We start from the raw sequence: 18,579 nt of genomic DNA, 5'->3' as shown, positions 1-18,579 counted from the left end.
GGCAGCTCGAGGTACGAGGTTCACCGTGAGCCGCAAACCCCACCGACAAACCCTAGACCGATCTGAGAGGGCGCACAGCCAGCGACGGGAAGCTCCACTGACTTCGCCGTCACCACTGCACTGCATCACCGTCTCCACTGCGTCGCCTCTCCTCACCGACTGTCGCTGCCCGTGTGCTGCCTCCATCACCGAACCTGAGATGGCCGGCTCCAGTTCATCCGTGACTCCCTCCGAGGGCTTAGGTTCAACACCAACACCTCTCTCTCTATCTCTCTGTCTTCACCTCTCGGTCTAGATATACTAGGGCTTATCAAGATTAACTGGTTACCTAGAAGTCCCTCGGTTCTACCGCAAAAATGGAGGGACTAATAAAAATAGGTTGGACCATCACTACTAATCTTCGTCTTGGCATTGCACACAAAAGATGAATTTGCCACAAGCATCTGGTGCAAAATATTTCAGCACTCTTTAGCTAGTCACTTGTGTATGGTACAAATTAAACAAGATTCATATATAAAATAATAAGAGAATTGCTCCAATACTCCTTTTTTCTAAAAGAATGCACAGATCTCAAAGCAACAGCCCATCTAACTAATTGTTTTGATAATTATTTTTCTCTTGGGTCCCGCCTTGGCCTGGCCCATCCAACCCAGCCCGAGTCCAACCCTAACGCGTGTCATATATTGGAGTTGCCGCCGCCAGAACTCGAGCGGTTCGTCACGTACTCACGTGCTCCGTGGTGCCCCTCGTCGAGCGTTGCGTGATCAGGTACTCAGCGTAAGGCTGTCGGTAGCCTTTGGTGCTTTTGATGATCTGCTGTTCAATCATAGTCTCAGCATGGAAAAAGAGACGAGAACACCATGTTGATCGGTCACCGCTCACCAGGTCGATCGATGTTGGTTTCTACTACTAACAACGGTGAATGTGTTAAAGGTAGAATAAATTAACAGCGGTCACATGATCAGGGTTCGTCTAAGAAACATGACAGGAATTGCCTATGGTTCTGGGAACCACGAGCATGGAACTTCCATGATTGAATTGAGATCGGAATATTGGGCGACGCCGGAGAGACACCGAACAAACAGGATCTAGGTTGGACGGGCCAGGCCCATGTGGGACTCAAAAGGAAAATAATGAATTAATTAGAATGGGCTGCTTTAAGATCCGTATATTTTTTTTGGAAAGAGGAGTACCGGAGCAGTTTCCAATTAGAGAACTGTTACCAATTTGAATGATGATAAGTAGAGGTTAGTTGAATTTCATGCCATATCAGCTTGTGGCATTACTGGCCTACTAAGCATGACTCAACAGACAATAGTTGCTTTTTTACTCCTTATATCAGCACAGTTCTATCTTTAGTCCCGGTTGGTAATACTAACCCAGACTAAAGGCAGACCCTTTAGTCCCGGTTGGTAAACCTTTAGTCTGGGTTGGTATTACCAACCGGGACTAAAGGTCCCCCGATGGGTTAGTTCAAAAGAAAAGCATCCCATCCATTGTTAGATGTGTTGTGTAGGTGGGGTGGTAAGCTACGCGCGAGGCAGGGATCTAGAGAGCTTGGGTCAGGACTGGAATCGGCTAGGTTGGACTGGCCAGGCCCATGTGGGACTCGAAAGGAAAATAATTAATTAATTAGAATGGGCTGCTTTAAGATCCGTATATTTTTTTTTTAGAAAGAGGAGTACCGGAGCAGTTTCCAATTAGAGAACTGTTACCAATTTGAAGGATGATAAGTAGAGGCTAGTTGAATTTCATGCCATATCAGCTTGTGGCATTACTGGCCTACTAAGCATGACTCAACAGACAGTAGTTGCTTTTTTTACTCCTTATATCAGCACAGTTTTACCGATGCAAGCAACGGCAGGCTGAAGAAATAAAGGATAGAAACTGCCCTAAATCAGAGGATAACACATTGGCATATATGTTTATTACAATTAACTAAATTTTGTTGATTAAAAAATTCCAAAGTTTTGATTATTTTAAATTAACAAGGATTTCCTGCTTGGATAAAGTAAAGATTTAGTTGAAAGCTATTAGAAACAAGAACTATTCTAAAAGAAAAAAAAAGCTTAATTTGTGGATAATATGCAATCTCAGTCCTTTCTTAAAACCCTTCAGTTTTAAAGATAGCGACAACTTTTGAATGACGCTTCACATTGATATTAGCCGAAATATAAGCACCCATGGTGAGAGAGGGAGACTGGCCCCAAATGGACAAGCTTCACCACAAGGAAGCTTCAGCCTGTTCGTTTCATCGTAAACGATCGTGGATTATTTACTGCTGGCTGGTTTGGCTGGTTTGATGTAAGAGAAAAATACTGTTCCAGCTTATAATCCATGATCATATACGATCGTATAAGCCCAGCCGAATAGGCTGCTTATCAATCTGATCATGATAAAAAGCAATTGTACTATATGTATGATAAATTAAGACACTATCTTCGTATTCATTTGTTTACTTATAGCAGAGTGAATGATGCTGCAGATTGTAACGTGCCTGAATGAATTCCAATAAGTGGCTCACTTGCATGTGCAACCAACACCGTGTCTCAGCAACATGTGCGTGTGTATATATACACGTCCGGTGATCACTATCGACCAAGAGATGGTAGATAGAAATAGAAAAGCATGAGTGATTTCGTCCATGAGATTGTGTGCATGAGCAGAAGGCGATCCTCAAAGGGAATGAGAATAGGAATCAGAGGCATGGGGATGCAGGAACAGCAACAAGTCTCGCAGCTTGCTCCTGCGAGTGATCGGCCAGTACCTTCTTGGTAGAAAGGTACAAAAGGTCTGTGCCAACTAGAAGCCATTCTCTTTGTAGACGAGTGCTTTGGTCAAGCACAGTGCTTTGGTCAAGTACAGTTGCGATATCAATCTGTGCTTTGGGTCAGGTAACGTGGGGAGATGGAAAGCTCTGTGCTGAGTTGAACGAACTTAAATTCCTCAAAGAGCTTTGCCTGTCAGCTGTTTTGAAGGAAGGGTCCGAAACAAATACTCAGGGTGTGATGGGGCCACGAAGAGAATAACTGTGTTGCGATATATGTTGAATACTCTCATTAGAAGTAGACCGTTGATCATACTGAACCTAGACTGTATGGAAATTCTTGCTGTGAGTGCAGTCCAAATGGGGGCCTATATGGCCTGTTTGCTTGTCTGAATTCTGGAGGAATTTGGATGGTTTGGAAGAATGCTGAAGGAATTTGTGAAAGAAAAACATTATTTCGGATAAAAAAATAAGCGGATCAAGCCGGGTTTAAGGATACGCGAACGGGGATGTTTTTTTTGGCATGAGTGATGTATACCCACACCCCCAAAACTTTGGATGACCCACCTACTAATGAAGTGTAGTGTTAAAAAAATACGACAAATTGCTATCTCTCGTGGTCAATGAAAAATGAGCATCAATTTCTAAGCTGCTTGAAAAGGCTACTTGTTTATTTTGGGAGTCTCCTTCGGTAATCGCTTTTCTTACTGCATGTATCAGTGCTTTTCTTACTCCACGTACCAGCACAGCTTTGCTGATGCAAGTAATGGCAGACTGAAGGAATAAAGGATGGGAACTGCCGTGATGAAGTTACGGTAGACTGAAGAAATAAAGGATGGAAACTGCCCTAAATCAGACGATAAACGCAATTGTACTGTATGTATGACAAAGAAGACACTATCTTCATATTCATTATTTATGGTAGAGTGAATGATGCTGCAAATTGTAACATGCATGAATGTATATATACGTCTGGTGATCACTGGCAACCAAGAAATGGAAAAGCATGAGTGATGTCGTCCATGATCTTGTGCGTGAGCAGAAGGGAGTCCTCAAAGGGAATGAGAGTAGGAATAGGAATCAGAGGCACCAGGAAGGTGGGAACAGCAACAAGTCTCACTCTCACAGCAGGAGCATTGAGCAAGAGAGTTTGTTGGAGCATTGTGACACGCGAGGAACACAATGTCCCCATGGGTCTCGTACTCTGGTCGATTTCTTGGGACGTGATTGTTTCAAAAAAAAGTTCTTGGGACATGGCCTACTCCTGTAGCCTACAGATTTATGTTTTGTGACACGAGTGATGTATACCTGCGCCCTCCAAAACCTTCCCTGGAGGAAAGGAAAAGGATACAGGGCGGCCACATGCGGCAGCAGGCAAACACTGACCAAGAGGTGGCCGGCGAGTGAGGAATTTGCATTGACCAATCAGAACTCTCTGTCAATGTGGCACTATTCCTTTCAACAATATACCTTGCTTATGAATACAGTTGGTCGCTCTGGAGATCAGAGCTTGCCAAGGGGCTGGTTTTTGTGCAGTTCACTAGGCTGAACCTGATAACAATGGGAGCCAACAATGGAGATGGGCAATACCCTTGTCAGTGTGTCACTTGGCTTCGTCTCGCAGCCTGTTCGGTTGGCTGGTTCGTATCGTTGTTGGTTCGTGAAGAAGTACTGCTGGCTGGTTTGTGTGAGAGAAAAATACTGTTCAGACTGAAAATTTACGATCGTTTACGATAAGCCACAGTCAAATGAACAGGCTGTCGGTGTTGCAGACAAAAATTGAATGTATCACCAGCATCCCTTGGAAAATATTTCAGCACTCATTACCCCCTGTTTATCATAGCACAAACTTTGTTTCGTTATTAAAAAAAATATACATATGGTAGTATGACAAACTGAGTATCGATTTCCCACTCTTAGAAGTCAGAACCCTTCATTAAAGGTAGTCACAACTGTTAGAAGACACTTCACTGGGAGTTGACATATTTTAACTGGCTGGGAAGGAATTTAGAGGTCTGTCTATGAGTACTGAATACAGGACATGACCTACTAAAATTTGGTACCTGATACTATCTTAATCTTATCACCCACAAATGGTTGGCACTAGGATGTCAGCACCACCCAGAACAAGATGGCTAGTTACAGGATGTACTTATGCCACGCTTTCTCCTTTAGTCCTTTATAGCTTGAGATTTTAGAGGAAATGATTGGGGAAAGACACTTACTGACATGGTATCAAACCCAGGAGAGCATTACTCCACGATTTTGCTGGAGAGAGTTTTTGAAGGGACAAAAGTAGTTTTCAGACTAATAATACGAAGAGAGTACCAGGGCTCCACTAGGTCACAAATAACATCCCCCCACCCCCCAAACACACACACACAAAAAAAATTAAAAAATCCACACAGTACATCTCACTGAGCCTATAAATGAAGGACTGCTCAAGAATGAATAGATTGTTGGTGACTTGACGTTCAATTTGCCTTTTTTTTGCAGCAACTTATACAAAAAAATGATTTGTGCAATTGCATGACACAAGAACAAAAGACAATAAGCAATGCACACGATAATGTTGAGAAACATTAGAATGTTTGCAAGGACAAATGACAGCAATTCACGAAAGAAAGCTCAACTTATATTTTCTAAACAGCTGGCTTTAAAAATCTCATCCGATTTGATACTTCCAATTAGCTCTACCTTTTGAAACCCTGGGTCCAACATTAATATATATATGAGGTGCTTTATTAATAGTAGAAACCAGAACATGTAATGCATACTACCAAATATAGGTATAGCTACCAGAAACTTACTTTGCTTGAAGTAAAACAATTCCTCCATATTCATTGTTCCTTTTTTTTCTTGCAATGAACATTGTTCTCTGTTCCTCTTTTTCTGCCCCAATGATCCATGTCCACTATTCAGTGATGCACGAATGCGAAACAACAAAATCTATCCTTGGTAGGTCGATTTTTTTTAAATCTATCCTTGGTGTCCGTGCCTTGTAATAGGCATAGAACAGCCAACAGCAGACTCAATTTGGACCACAATAAATGTCATTCAGTGTTAAGAAAAAAAATTCTCTTTTACCTGAAAAGGAAACAGACTGGACAAGTCAGTCACATAATATATTTTTGATACACTGGATATATGATAAATAACATTTGGTGCATAGCCGATAAGATCAAAGGAGCTCCATTCCACAATTAGTAGTGGTGCCACTGGCATAAGGTAGCGATCTAACAGAACATGGGTCACAGAGAAATCAAGAATGAACAAAGGTTGCATTCTAGGCAAATTTCCTGGCATCAGTCACATTTGCATTGTCTCGATAGAAAATTTGATGCTATCAATATGTTAGTCTTACTTTGGGGCTATCAACCTATACTCGACCAACCTAAAATCTGCATGTTTAAGCTAATTCTTCTGAATACCAACTTCAGCTACTGCAGCGACAAGCCAGTTTCCATAAATAAATAAAGGAATCTGGTATATAGACACCGATGGCCTGTCCTTTCACTCCACGTATGCAAGTTCACTGGTTGACGAGTTTTCTGATTGCATGGCATCAGGGAGTGTGCGGTATTCCTTCTCTGTGATGAACCTCACTTCATACTGCTCACTGGTTGGATCTGCTCTTTCTTTGGGAAGGAAGCCCCGCTCTCGCGCAAGCATCCACTGATCAATAACACCACATTTAATAGCATGTTTGACTGCCTTGTGCAAGTAAACCTTGTCTGTGACCAGGTGAGGGCTAATTACCAGCATCCTCATGAGGGCTGAAAAGACAAAAAGACACCAAATGTTATAGCAGTTGAATGCATGTCAGACTAGTAAAAGATAAAGTGAGGTTCGAACAGTTTTTAATCAAACTGGAATAATTCTCACCAAAGTAAAGTGGCAATTGTGTTTGTTGCAGCTGTAGGATGCCCAAAGATGGCCCTCACAGCATGCAGAACTTAGAATGTTACAGTCCTGGGCTGGGTACTTTGCTAAGCACAGATGGACATTGAGTAATAGGCAATGTCTCCTTCAATATTTTTTTCAGTTATCATAACACCTATTGTTAATGAAACATTGTAATGCACTAGGCTATGCATCATGGTGCACAGGCCAGAAGTTCCTCCCATTATCTTAAACAAAAACAGTATCCTCTCACCTAGTAAAATGTGACAAGAAATATTTAGGGGGTCTTTGGTTTTAAGAACCACCTCATTCTAGATGAGGTGGTGCATCACAAGTCCTTCCCTCAAATTTGGTAGAATGGCTCCATTCCTCATACTATACTAACTATTAGCTTGTGAGGAATGAGGTGGTGATGGATCAACTCGTTCCATTCCACAAACCAAAAAAAAAGGAGGAGGCGAGGAGTTAGAAGATAAGGACTACCCCATTCTTCAAACCAAACATCCCATTTATCGTTCACCGCCTAATGTATGGTCTCATTAATGAAACAATAACATATCCTTTAGAAGTATATTAGGGGGAACACATGAGGTACCTGCAACAATGGCATCACCAGATTGTGACATATCACTGGTGAAAGGAGTGGTCGGTGCATCTTCTGTACCACGGACCCAGCCATTGTGCTTTTCTGTGTAATAGTGAATCTTGGAGGTACCATTTGTCACAAAGAGGACCTTGAGATTATTGTGCCACAATTTCATAATAACTTCTGGACTATAGTGTGTGAATTTGGACTTATCATTATCATTTGTGTCAAATTTCCCAGATGGTTTAATGCCGCAGAAAAACTCAAGTTCTTGTTTTGTGACTTCAATAATATCGGCAGCTTCCCATGCTTCCTTAATGAGCAACTTGGTTTCCTTACTGGATGACCATAGTGTGGAAGATTCAGATCAAAGAATATTGTACCACCAAATTTCTTCGAAACATCAATAGCTTTCAACAATGATGACTCTGTAGTGGGCTCAAGCAAAGCAGAAGAATTATAGTAAAACATCTTAGCCTGTATAAGATGCAAAAGGTAGCAGTTAGCAAAGACAAATTATCGTACATGTTCTATACTTTTATGTGCAGCAACTGTCAGTGCCTTGCCGCTAAAATTTTCTTATCCAATTTGGTATCATTTATTTGTTCTCTCACACATGATATCGGAACACAGTGAATAGCAAGCCCTACTAGAACATTTACAGGCACATTGTTTTTAAAATGTTTATTACAGAATAAAGCAAAGGCCTGCGTAAAAACCAGATAGTAAAGCAGAGCAATCAGCGGTTGCTGCATTTGGTTCTTACTGGGCCTAACTGTGAACAAGTAAAGTAATCCGTGACCGTGACCTATGCATCAAATATTTAAATATCATAATCATATTCATCCATTTATGATGGAAATAATCTGTATCAAGTTTGAATCGACATGAGTAATGCTGAGTAGCCAAATTTTATTAGATCTACCTGCTAACTGTTATTATTTGCTCCAAACCATTGCCATTATCTCCGGTACTAGCTCTGGTTATTCTTAGGTATTGAACAGTATATGTACAGAGCGACATCTCTGCAATAAAACAACATCAAGATGGAGTTCTAGTATTGTAAATTATCAACAGAAGTATAGCATGCCACAAATTTAATGCAAAAGGAAGGTTCTCAAAATTATCCACAGAAGCATTGATTTAGCTTAGAAATAGTAAATTTTGATAAAATTATAGAATTATTGAGCCAAAATTTTGTTTGTGGCACTAAAACATCCATAAAAGATTAAGCATGAATATTTGAACCCAGATACGAGAACTGACTTGTGATGGTTTTGTACCCACGACATTGTCTTAGGGGGAGGGTGATAGGACGTGAGGTCCTACCGGAGTTGCTGCGGAGGTTGTAGGGATGGAAGAGGGGAGGGCGAGGTCTGATCTCTCAGCGACGGCGTGGTGCCGTGGCGGCGAGAGGAAGAGGCGACAGCTGCTCGCTGCTGCTGCCCTAGGGCTGTGCGTGAGAGGAGGCAGGGAGGCAAGGAAGTCACGTATGTAGCCCTTGGCCCTTGAGGCCAGGCAAATAACGTTTGCCTTGCTTGATTCCTTCAATAATGTTTACAAGATATATATCCCCTCTAAGAGACCCTATTTTAAGAAATAAATATCTATTTGGGGAAAATAGCAAATAATAAAACACAAGGATAACTAGACTATTAGCCCATCTAATTCTAGGCACCACCTATCTGATCTGGGCTGAACTGGGCGCCCCTAGCCACTTGTACGCTGGCGCCTGGTATATTGTATACCGGTCATAACAGAGGGAGTACTAAATCCTTTAGGGAGTGACTCGCACAACATGTGACTTGTGAGCACCCAGATACGAGAACTGAAAAAGTCTGAATGCAAGTTCAGAATATGACTAAATGCATTATCAAATATTTTGAAAATGCATCCTTATGTTCTGAAATAGAAGAGGACCCGCACCTACATGTGTACAAAGTGAAAAGCTATACTCTTGTCAGGATCATAAAATAAACACGCAAGAATCACATATCATTATTAATAAATAAAAAATAAATGTCACACATTGCATCTAAAACATAAAGTATTATACATAGGATATGATATCACAGGATTTATATTTGATGATCGTTTGATATTTACCTCTTTTAGAACTGCCGGGTTGATATCAGACTGCAGGAAACAATCCTCAGCACAAGGTTTAACACAGTTTGTCTTCAGACTTCCTTCGGTTCTGACCTTCATCAAGGACACAGCAGTTGGCACTGAAGGGTCCATACAAACTGCTCGAGTTTGAACTCCATTGATGTTTAAGTGATACAGCAAACTTTGACCGTAATCATCATCACCTAATTTTCCCATGAATGCAACCCTTCCACCAATCGCAGCTAACGCTAGAGCAACATTGGATGAAGACCCTCCTGGTGCCCTCACAAATTTATCTAGAGACCAAAACATGTCCTTCATTCTATCATGAATCTCATGATCTATAAGCCTATTGGCTGGTCTTCCAGAAGGAATAAAGGAGTATTTGGCAGGCCAAAGCAGCACACTAGCGGAATTAAATCGTCAACGTCTCCAATATCCTCATGTAGAACTGACTCTATTTTACTTTCCAGAACGTTGGCAGAATTCTGTAGCTGAGTCTGATCTTCTCCTTCATTATAGAGCATCAAATCTTTGCTCGTATGCCCTCCATCATCATCACTAGATTCCTCTACAGTCTTAACTTTTCACCTTCCCCTCTTCTTCGGTTCCTTGGCCTTATCCTTCTCCTCCTCTGAGCTTGCAGCAGTAGCAGCTGTAACAGAACAGAGAAAAATTGTGACTTGTTAAGGTTCCCAGTAGAGAAAAATCATGAAAACTGCAGCATACAGAAACAAAAGTGCTGCAAAAAATGCAACCAATATGTACATTTACCTTTCTTACGGCCTCTCCTCTTAGCTTCCTTAGTCTCTTCAGCGGCCGTTTGTTCAGTGACGATTTGGTTTCCTTCTCCTTCGCCTCCCGATGTTTCAGCGGTGGCTTTCTTTCTTCCACGTCTTGGGGCTCTTTTCTTTTTAGTTGAGCTTTCACCATCGCTTTCATCGCTTAACTCATCCACAGCATCTTGAGAAGTCCTTGATGCAAAACTAACACTGCGGTTAAGCAACCTCACTGTAGACTTAGTCATGTTCTTCCCCAAAATGTTTGTCTTGTAATGTACCAATTGACCCCTGCCCACAACACAATCCAAATGAATTGACCAAACATTATTCAGGTCCGTGAATCACAGGACAGAGCCGCATTTCTAATCCCAGAATGAACAAAAAGACAATTCTGGCTCCTAATCTCCTCTATCTCACCACAGACTGCAGCGACCGTACGGGGGGAAACCGGCATGTTTCACGCGGGCTCGCATTGATAATTGGGATGTACAGCAGCGGATTCACTATGTTGAGAGATTACCTGATTCGATGATAAGGGCGCAGGGAGCAAGTGAACTGCGGAGGGAGAAGAAGAGAAGCCATCAATGGAGGGGAGTAGCAAAAATCCCAGTAGCCGCTCCAGTCCTGCTGGGAGAAGAGCGAGCGACTGTGCCCACTGCTTACTGCTCAGCAACGAGGAACAGCAAAACCCCTTGGCTGGAGCAAATTACTTATTTGCCCATAGTTCTGAGGATAAGGGGCAGAAGCGTCATAACAGGGAAGGCGTATTCCATGAGTTCGCTTTCTTAGTCTGTTCGCATAACCTCTTGTTTCTCCTCCCCGGTCGGCGCACGGCGCAGCGCTCTCCTCTTCGCCGCGTGCGCCGCCTCAAATCAAATGAAATCCAGCCTCCTCAGCACTTCTCCGATCCAAGTTTTTCCGCTCGGGAGGTATTGATATCTTCTTCGCTGCGCCCGTCGAATGGCACTCGAGTTGTTTCTTCTCACATCCATGCTGACATTTGCAAGTAGAACCCTTGATTCCTATCCTGCCTGCCACCAGTTTTCGCAACTAGTTTTAGCGGTTATTGTCGGCGTTGTTGTTTACTGTAAGAACCCTGTCGAGTTCTTGCCTCGAGGCCATAGCGATTCCGCCATTCTTGTCCGGCTCCGACTTTTCAATTTCCAGCACCGGCCACTGTTGCTCTGTTGGAATCCTATCGTGCCCCTGCTCTGGGTCTTCTCATTGTTACTGCCACAGTGCTACAGCTACAGATGTGTGAAATGAAACGCCTCTGCAGCAGATTACCGTTTCAAAGGATTGTTTAGCTTCAAATGCTCATTCTGATATAACCTGTCCATCATTTTTTTCCCCTTTCCTAAATTGACAGTTGAAACAGCCGTTTGCTAATTTTCCTCTCATGTTGGCAGTACCGAGCTTGTTGGGTCATTGACAAGAGCAGGCGTGCATTTCCCGACGCATCATTCATTTGTGGAATCCTATGTCAGTGCAAGCTCCCAAGGCCAAGAGATTGTCATTGCTTTAGGGAGCAACGTGGATGATACAATCAGTGCAGTGTAAGACGACAACCAAGCTTGGACGACATGATTCAGTCGGACGAGTCAAATAAATCGAGTAGGATTTATGCCAAACTGATGAAAATATAGTCCCAAACCAGTTGGTATGGATGTCATATTTTATGATAAGCATCAGACGAACAGAAATATGAGAGGCCAAAAGTTCTAGTTCCTTTTGAAGGATCTTCTAGGTACTGATCCTTGGATCAGTGCAAAGTTGGCATTCATCAGTGCAAAGTTGGCATTCACTCTCAAAATGCTGAAATGTGCTGTTTAAACTGTTGAAGAACCTTCAAGGAGATCCTTTGTTTGATCATAAAAGAGGGCCTAATAATAGTGTTACCTGTGGGTCATGGCCTCATAGACATGCTTAATCTGAAGCCAGATAGCTTTAGTTATGTGCGGAAATTCTTGAAGTGGAGGCGATCTTTTCTGAGATCAAATTTCTAGTATCTGAACTTGCAGATACAGTTGACATTGGCACTCAGTCCACACGCCATTTTGTGACAAGGCTCTCAGAAGATGAAGAGCTTCAAAGGTTGATTCCTGTGCTGGGTGCTATTGTCAAAGATACTTGAAATAGAAAGAAGCTATTATCCATGAATACAATTATATGCAAAAGTGCAAGCGAAACTGTAAACCGAGTATATATGGTCAATGATGTATCTCGCAGGTGTCTTAACCTCATCGTCTCTCACATTGTATGTATATGGCAGGGGATCTATTCACATTGCAGAGAGGCTACAATTTCGGTTTATATGGCCTCTGAGCAATACTCAAGTATCTAACATGGAACTGGCAGAGATCTTTTTGAACAGAACAACAGATCTCTTCTATTAACAGAGAAGAATCAGAACAAAAAAACTGTACAGGACAAAAAACTCAAGCAGAGCTAAACAAGAACATCACACCGAGCTTGATGGGATGATTTCATACAATTTTATGGCTCAATGGAACTGGCAGAGATCCCTTGGTCGAGAATGATTGTTGACCCTGAGATTGTTCTTTTCAAAGTATTCTTAACAGAACCTCCAGCTTCTTTCTGGTGTGTCGTCCATAAGAAAAGAGATGTGTCAAGGAAGCATTATTGCTTCACATGTACTAGTATGTTACTTGAACCATCTAGGAAAAGGATTTCCAGGTTGGATGTGTAACCGTGTCAATCCCACATGCAATGGTAGATTTGATGTTGATACTACAAAGGTTTGTGATGCATTGTTGAAGCAAATAAAAGTGGGGAAGTTTTTTGACACCAAAGTCTTAAACTTTTGCTCTTGTTTTTTTCTCTTATGGAGACTTTTGCACTTGTCGATTAGTATGATATTGCTATTTCCTTTTCAATATAAACTCTCTCTTGTTAGTGAATAAGACGGCTGTACACTCTGACTTGTGTGCATATGCTTGCCTTGCTCCATGTCAGTAACTGTCAGTCCACTGATTTCCAGGAGCAACAGAATTTGGGGAACATACAATGCATTTGCATCTCTTGTACTTGTTTCACCACATGGGATGCCATCATGGCAGGGTGTTACTTTGCATATGCCTTCTTCTGTTTGAGTATGTACCAACTCTTGTGCCCAGTGCACGATTGTTCATACAACGTGCGACTGTCGTTGTCTGTTGTTACTTGTTAGTTCTGATCATAGATGGTGCGTGGAAAAATGTGGACTGACAGAAACTCTCTTCTCCCAGTGCACTACAGAATAGGAGTTTGCATGTCAATTCTTGTGAGTGCATGCATGTGGTTGCCCTGCACTCTGCTTGTATTTCTTGTCCATGTGGCCGGTCTGATTTGTATCTTGTGGGTTGGTCACTTCGTAGTAGACGTGAAAAGCAGTTAGGCTAGGTATTTACTGTTAAGCTTGACTGCTTTAGCATTTTTTTTGTATTTCAGCTAGAAGATACCTAAATTAGATTCTAAGCATTGATTCTGAACATTCTACTTTCAGATTCACGATTTTTTTTCAGTCCTTGTGTATGAAATGGCTTGTGTACGAAACATTACCCTGCAATCTGTAATAGCTTGTGTACGAAAAAAAGTTTTACATGAATTACGTAACATACCCTTTAGTGCTAGGAGTTTTCTCGTTCACAATTTGTTCCTGGTAGGCCACAAGTTAGGAATTTAAGAAAACAAAGTGCAGTAGTTTTTTTTTTAAACGATCAGAACCATTTATCTTTTAAACTTAAGTGAAATGTGCGATGACCAATTATGGATGCCCTGATGATAGGTTTTACTGCAACAGAGTTGAAACAGATAGAATCAAGTTACCAAAACTCTATGTTAGATCCTTTTTTGTGCACTCTTTATTTACATGGCTGATCAAGGATATTGGTTGTTCCAGGGAAAATTTGCCCTTCGCCGAAAGCTGAAATCTTGTAGTATCTACAATTTTGAGATTTACTAGTAGTGCATTAACAGCATTGTTCTCGGAGTACGTTGGATAATGCAGTTTCATTTGCACCGAACATTGTCAATGGTGATGCTTCTAAACAACTATTGGCATCTTTTGAAGCAGCAATGAATATTGACTTCCATTATGTTGGACCTTCGATGGGAAGAGAGTGCTTTTGCTTTCATCAATGTGTTGCCTAACTAATTGAAGGAACTTGCATTGTTAACATGAGCTCATTCTTACCTTTTTATATAAGCAATTGGAAGCCTCTACCATTGAAGCAGTTATCATCTATATCCTGAATAAGGTAAAACTCTTACTCTGTTCCTCCATTAGCAATTAGCAGTCACCAATTTAGCATATCCTCAGTATGTGCTTAATGTTTTTTAGTCAGTGTCCATCCATATTTTTAGATCAGTTGGCTATTGGCATTTTTTATTCAACGGGCTCATGAAGCTGGAAATTTGCATATGGATAGCTGGTTCTGTATCATGTTCAAAAGCATAGAAGCCAAATGATACTTCTGTTTAAATTTGAAAATTGATGGACCAAAAGAATACAGGAGCATCTGGTGGCTTTCTACATCAATTTCCTAAGTAAACCTATCATACCTATATCCTCCCTATAATATTCCTATTGGCATGGACACATTTTACAAGCACCAATGGCTGTTCTAATCCTTTCAAGAGGCCAGCAGCATCAGCATCGCAGGGTTATTCTATCTAAGTCTGAATCCTATCTAAACTTCGCAAAACGTCTCACAAGTTCAGTAATCTTGAACTCGGATATGTAGCCCGTTGGGAGCTGCCACTCTGGGGAACTTTGATATTGTGTTGTTTCCCTCCTCCTCCCATCTGCAAGAGAAGATCAGCGCCAAGTCTTTCAGTGAAGAGCTCTTGAGGTTTTTCTATAGCTAGTATCAAAAACTTGTGAGAGGAACAAACCTGTAACGCGTAATGAAATAGTGAAGGAACGTTGCAATTTCAACTGTTCCTACTTCCTTCCCTGGGCACATGCGGGCACCTCCTCCAAACAACATGAAGTGTGGATGTGATTCGAGGTTCATCTCCTATTGTCAGGAAGCATTGTCAGGTTAGAATTTTGTGACATATCTTGGTGCCTATTTATTATCTGAGACGTTTGCTTGTTCTATTCCTTACCAGCCATCTCCATGGGTTGAAAACCATCGGTTCCGGGTACAGGAATGGATCATAATTTACCTCCCTTGTGTAGACATAAATTCTCCAGCCTTTTGGAATAACATACCCTGAAATAAATACATAATATTGCATTAGAACTAGCTTGAGATTTGCATCGCTATCAGTAGAAGTATGGATCCCGTAGGATTCTCACCATTCATTTCTACATCCTGGGTAGTTTTCCTCAGCAGCCCATTGACAACTGTAGCTAGTCTTAGAGTCTCATAAATGACCTGCATATTAGAAGAATAAATTAGTTTGTCGTGTCCATAGTACAATTCTACTCTGACTGCTTTCTGGGTGTATCATCTCCAACTTACAGCTTTGGTGAAGGTCATTGACTTATAATCATTCCAGTCAAGGGCATCCTCTGGTGATTTAGCCTTCCTGATGTCAAGATGCTCTTTCTGCAACAGTCAACAGATCATCCCTAAGCTCATGGATTATAGGACTAATCGCTTTGCGGTAGAATTGAACTTGGTTGCGAAGTATATGTACCCTGATTTGTTCAAGAGCTTTTGGATTGTCCGATAGGTACTTCACCGCCATCATCGAGGTGGTCGACACGGTTTCATACCCAGAGTATATGAGGGTGATAAGAAGGTCAATGATCTGGTCATCACTGAGCTTCGCCCTGGTGCCTTCATTGCCGCTCAACAGCGCATCCAGCATGTCATCTTGAGCGCAACCAGAGGACCTCCGGTCCGCGATCATCTGCCGCAGCATTGCCACAAGCTTCTTCCTTGCCTGAAAGACAACACTGCTGTTGTTAGAGTGCTCAGTTCAGCTCAACTTTTTTCTTCTGATGTTTTCAGGTATGCAAGCAATGAACAGTACCTGGAGCCCTTTGCTGTAGTTGGTTCCTGGGATGTTGATTGGCAGGGAGAAGGTGCCAAGTACAAGGGTGTACAGCTCTGCCTTTAGGGCATCAGAGAGTGGGCCAGCAGAGATGCCAGCAATCTGCCTGAGAGCTGAGAGCAAAGCCATCTGATGAAAAAAAAACAAAGAAAACAAAGGCAGATAAGATTCCATAATAATAAGTTGCCATGCTACGCTATGGAAGAGGTATGGAATTCAGCACCCAGCCAAGTGTTTCTTTTGCATTGAGACATGTGATGGTGATGATGGTGCATGGAGTGTTTGTTGTGCACTTTGGAATGTGTATATATAGAGAGAGAAAAGAGAGGGGGAGGGGAGTTTCCTTTCCCCTCTGTCTGCCCTTTTCTTCGGCTCATAAATTTTTGCCAATCCAGCAGTGCAGTACAGGTTCTAGAAAGCCAAAGATTCCCCTTTTGGTAGAGAGAGGAAGGGATGGGGAAGATCCCTTCCTTTTGCTCGCAACTCTTTTGAAATCAACTGTCGATGAATTCCTCAGTTTTCAAGGGCACCATCATTCTGCCGTGTCGGCCAGCCTATGGCATTGCCTCTCTGGATCCGAGTCGGAGGGCAAGTGAAAAATGGTGGCGGTAGGTGCTGTAAAAATTGAGGAATGTGTCCCATTCCACTTTCAGTCAGATTTGTTGCCAAAGCAATGTCAACAGCAATGGCAATTTGGCCACTGAAATGCAATACAGCCAAGGTAAATCAGTAATCTTTCAAACGTGGGCCCCACAGAATTACTGCTCAAGAGCATCAGAGAGGCAGCAGAGCAAAAGAAGAAGAGAGCATAACAACAACAACAACAACTGCGTCCTAGTGTATCTGTGTATTATACTACCATACCTCCTTGGTCATCTCCTGGATGTCGACGCGTCGTCCGGCCCAGCCGTGGAGGTGGGCGCGCATGAAGGCGTCGATCTTGGGGAGGAGCGCGGCGCGGATCATGTGGGGCCGAGTGAGCGCGAGCATGGCGCCGCGCATGGCGCGGTGGAGCGGGCCGTGCACGGCGGCGATGTTGTTGGGCCCCAGGATGTCGAGCATGGACTGCGGGTAGCCCGGGACGAAGCCGGCGCCCTCGCTGGCCAGCGTCCGGCGGTTCAGCTCCGGCTCCATGCACACAACCGTGGGGCAGCCCAGGATGTGCGTCCGGAACAGGCTCCCGTACCTGCCACCATGCCGCCAATGATTTTACCATAAGCTTCTTCATGCTTCTGTGCTTGCTTGCTGTTATTGTTAGCAAATGATTTATTTTACCATGACTAGACTAGCTATGCTTATTATTCTGTATATAATGGAAAGACTGTTTTTTTTTTCCTTCCTCATGTCTGGCAGCAGTGGCAGTATATGATAATGTGGTGGTGCTTTAGGAGGATGATGATGGCATGCCATGGAACTAAGGTAATCAGCCAGCAGAGAGGAGAGCTGGAACAGGAACAGTGCGGGGCTGCGAGCTTTTGGGGAACACGACACTGATGCTCCGCCTCTTCCTTCTCCTCATCCGGATCGCCGCTTTTTGTTTTTTCTTTTTTCTTTCTAGTACTACTATACTTTCTTTCTTTCTTTCTAACGAATGATTGATCCGGTGACAGACACTGCAGTTGGCAAGGCGAAGGCAAGCGAGCAGGGCACGGACGGCGAGCGGAATGCGGACGGGGTTGGTATGGTACCTGAGCCTCCTCTGCTTCATGAAGCTGGGCCCCTGCTTGAGGAACTCGGTGGTCTCGCCGAAGAGCGGCCACCCCATTGTGCCCGGCGGCAGGCCCCGGCGGCGGCTGTACCGGAGCTCGTTCCACCGCAGCAGCAGGCTGCTCGCCAGCACCACGCCGAGCACGGCCACCAGGAGCAACAGCAGCGCCATCACTTCTATCTCTCTCGCTCGCTTGCTCTTCCAGCAGGAGGAAGAGGAGGGGGAGGCTGCTTCTTGCTGCTGCAGGAATGGTGGTGTGCTCCAACTCCGTGCACGGCAGAGCAAGGAGAGGTCCTGCTTTGCTCGCTGTTGTACCGGGGCGCCGAGCAGCCCTTTATATAGGCCACAGGCACACCAGGTCACCGAGGCACTATCTTATGAATTGCCACCCGGCCTCTTTCCTCTCTCTTTTTTTCGTTTTCTTTCATTTCATTTATTTTCTCTACAGTGTATCACTTAAATTGCCTCTGCAGAATAGATAGAGGAGGAGGAGGAGCTCGAGCTAGGGTCCACATTCCAAGGCGAGGCTTAGACCGTGGGGTCACGACAAGCGTCAGAGCTCAGAGCGGCACAGGGAGGCAGCAGAGCGGAGCAGGTTGTGTGTGTGCAATGAGAATCCTGCTGGCCGGCCCGCTAGGCTGAGAGACGGAAGAGATCAACAACGGCAAAGAAAGAAAGAAATTGGAGCATCGGCAGCAGCAGCGTCTGATGACCT

General features: G+C 43.2%; 1 protein-coding gene and 1 pseudogene across 1 annotated transcript; both read right to left on the bottom strand.

The window, feature by feature from the left end:
• Positions 1–6,083: 6,083 nt before the first annotated feature.
• On the bottom strand, positions 6,084–10,782 carry LOC136520493 (fructokinase-like 2, chloroplastic; annotated as a pseudogene).
• Positions 10,783–14,591: 3,809 nt separating this feature from the next.
• On the bottom strand, positions 14,592–18,171 carry LOC136520504 (cytochrome P450 85A1-like). The gene is made up of 9 exons (XM_066514047.1): positions 17,845–18,171; positions 17,021–17,342; positions 16,136–16,285; positions 15,797–16,045; positions 15,619–15,705; positions 15,453–15,531; positions 15,260–15,366; positions 15,044–15,168; positions 14,592–14,953 (listed from the first exon to the last, which is right to left on the bottom strand). The coding sequence occupies exons 1-9, from the start codon at positions 18,033–18,035 to the stop codon at positions 14,866–14,868; spliced, it is 1,398 nt and encodes a 465-aa protein (XP_066370144.1). The 5' UTR covers positions 18,036–18,171; the 3' UTR covers positions 14,592–14,865.
• Between the last annotated feature and the right edge of the window lie 408 nt (positions 18,172–18,579).

Source organism: Miscanthus floridulus, chromosome 2 (assembly GCF_019320115.1).
Source record: "Miscanthus floridulus cultivar M001 chromosome 2, ASM1932011v1, whole genome shotgun sequence".
NCBI lineage: Eukaryota > Viridiplantae > Streptophyta > Magnoliopsida > Poales > Poaceae > Miscanthus > Miscanthus floridulus.
Note: the sequence above shows the minus strand (reverse complement) of the source record. Positions and strands in the feature narration are given on the sequence as shown.

Coding starts and splice junctions, on each gene's coding strand:
- LOC136520504 (XM_066514047.1), bottom strand. CDS start 18,035: ATGGCGCTGCTGTTGCTCCTGGTGGCCGTGCTCGGCGTGGTGCTGGCG. Junction 16,046..16,135: donor ACTACAGCAAAGGGCTCCAG/GTACTGTTCATT, acceptor GTTGTCTTTCAG/GCAAGGAAGAAGCTTGTGGC. Junction 15,706..15,796: donor AAGCTCTTGAACAAATCAGG/GTACATATACTT, acceptor TGACTGTTGCAG/AAAGAGCATCTTGACATCAG.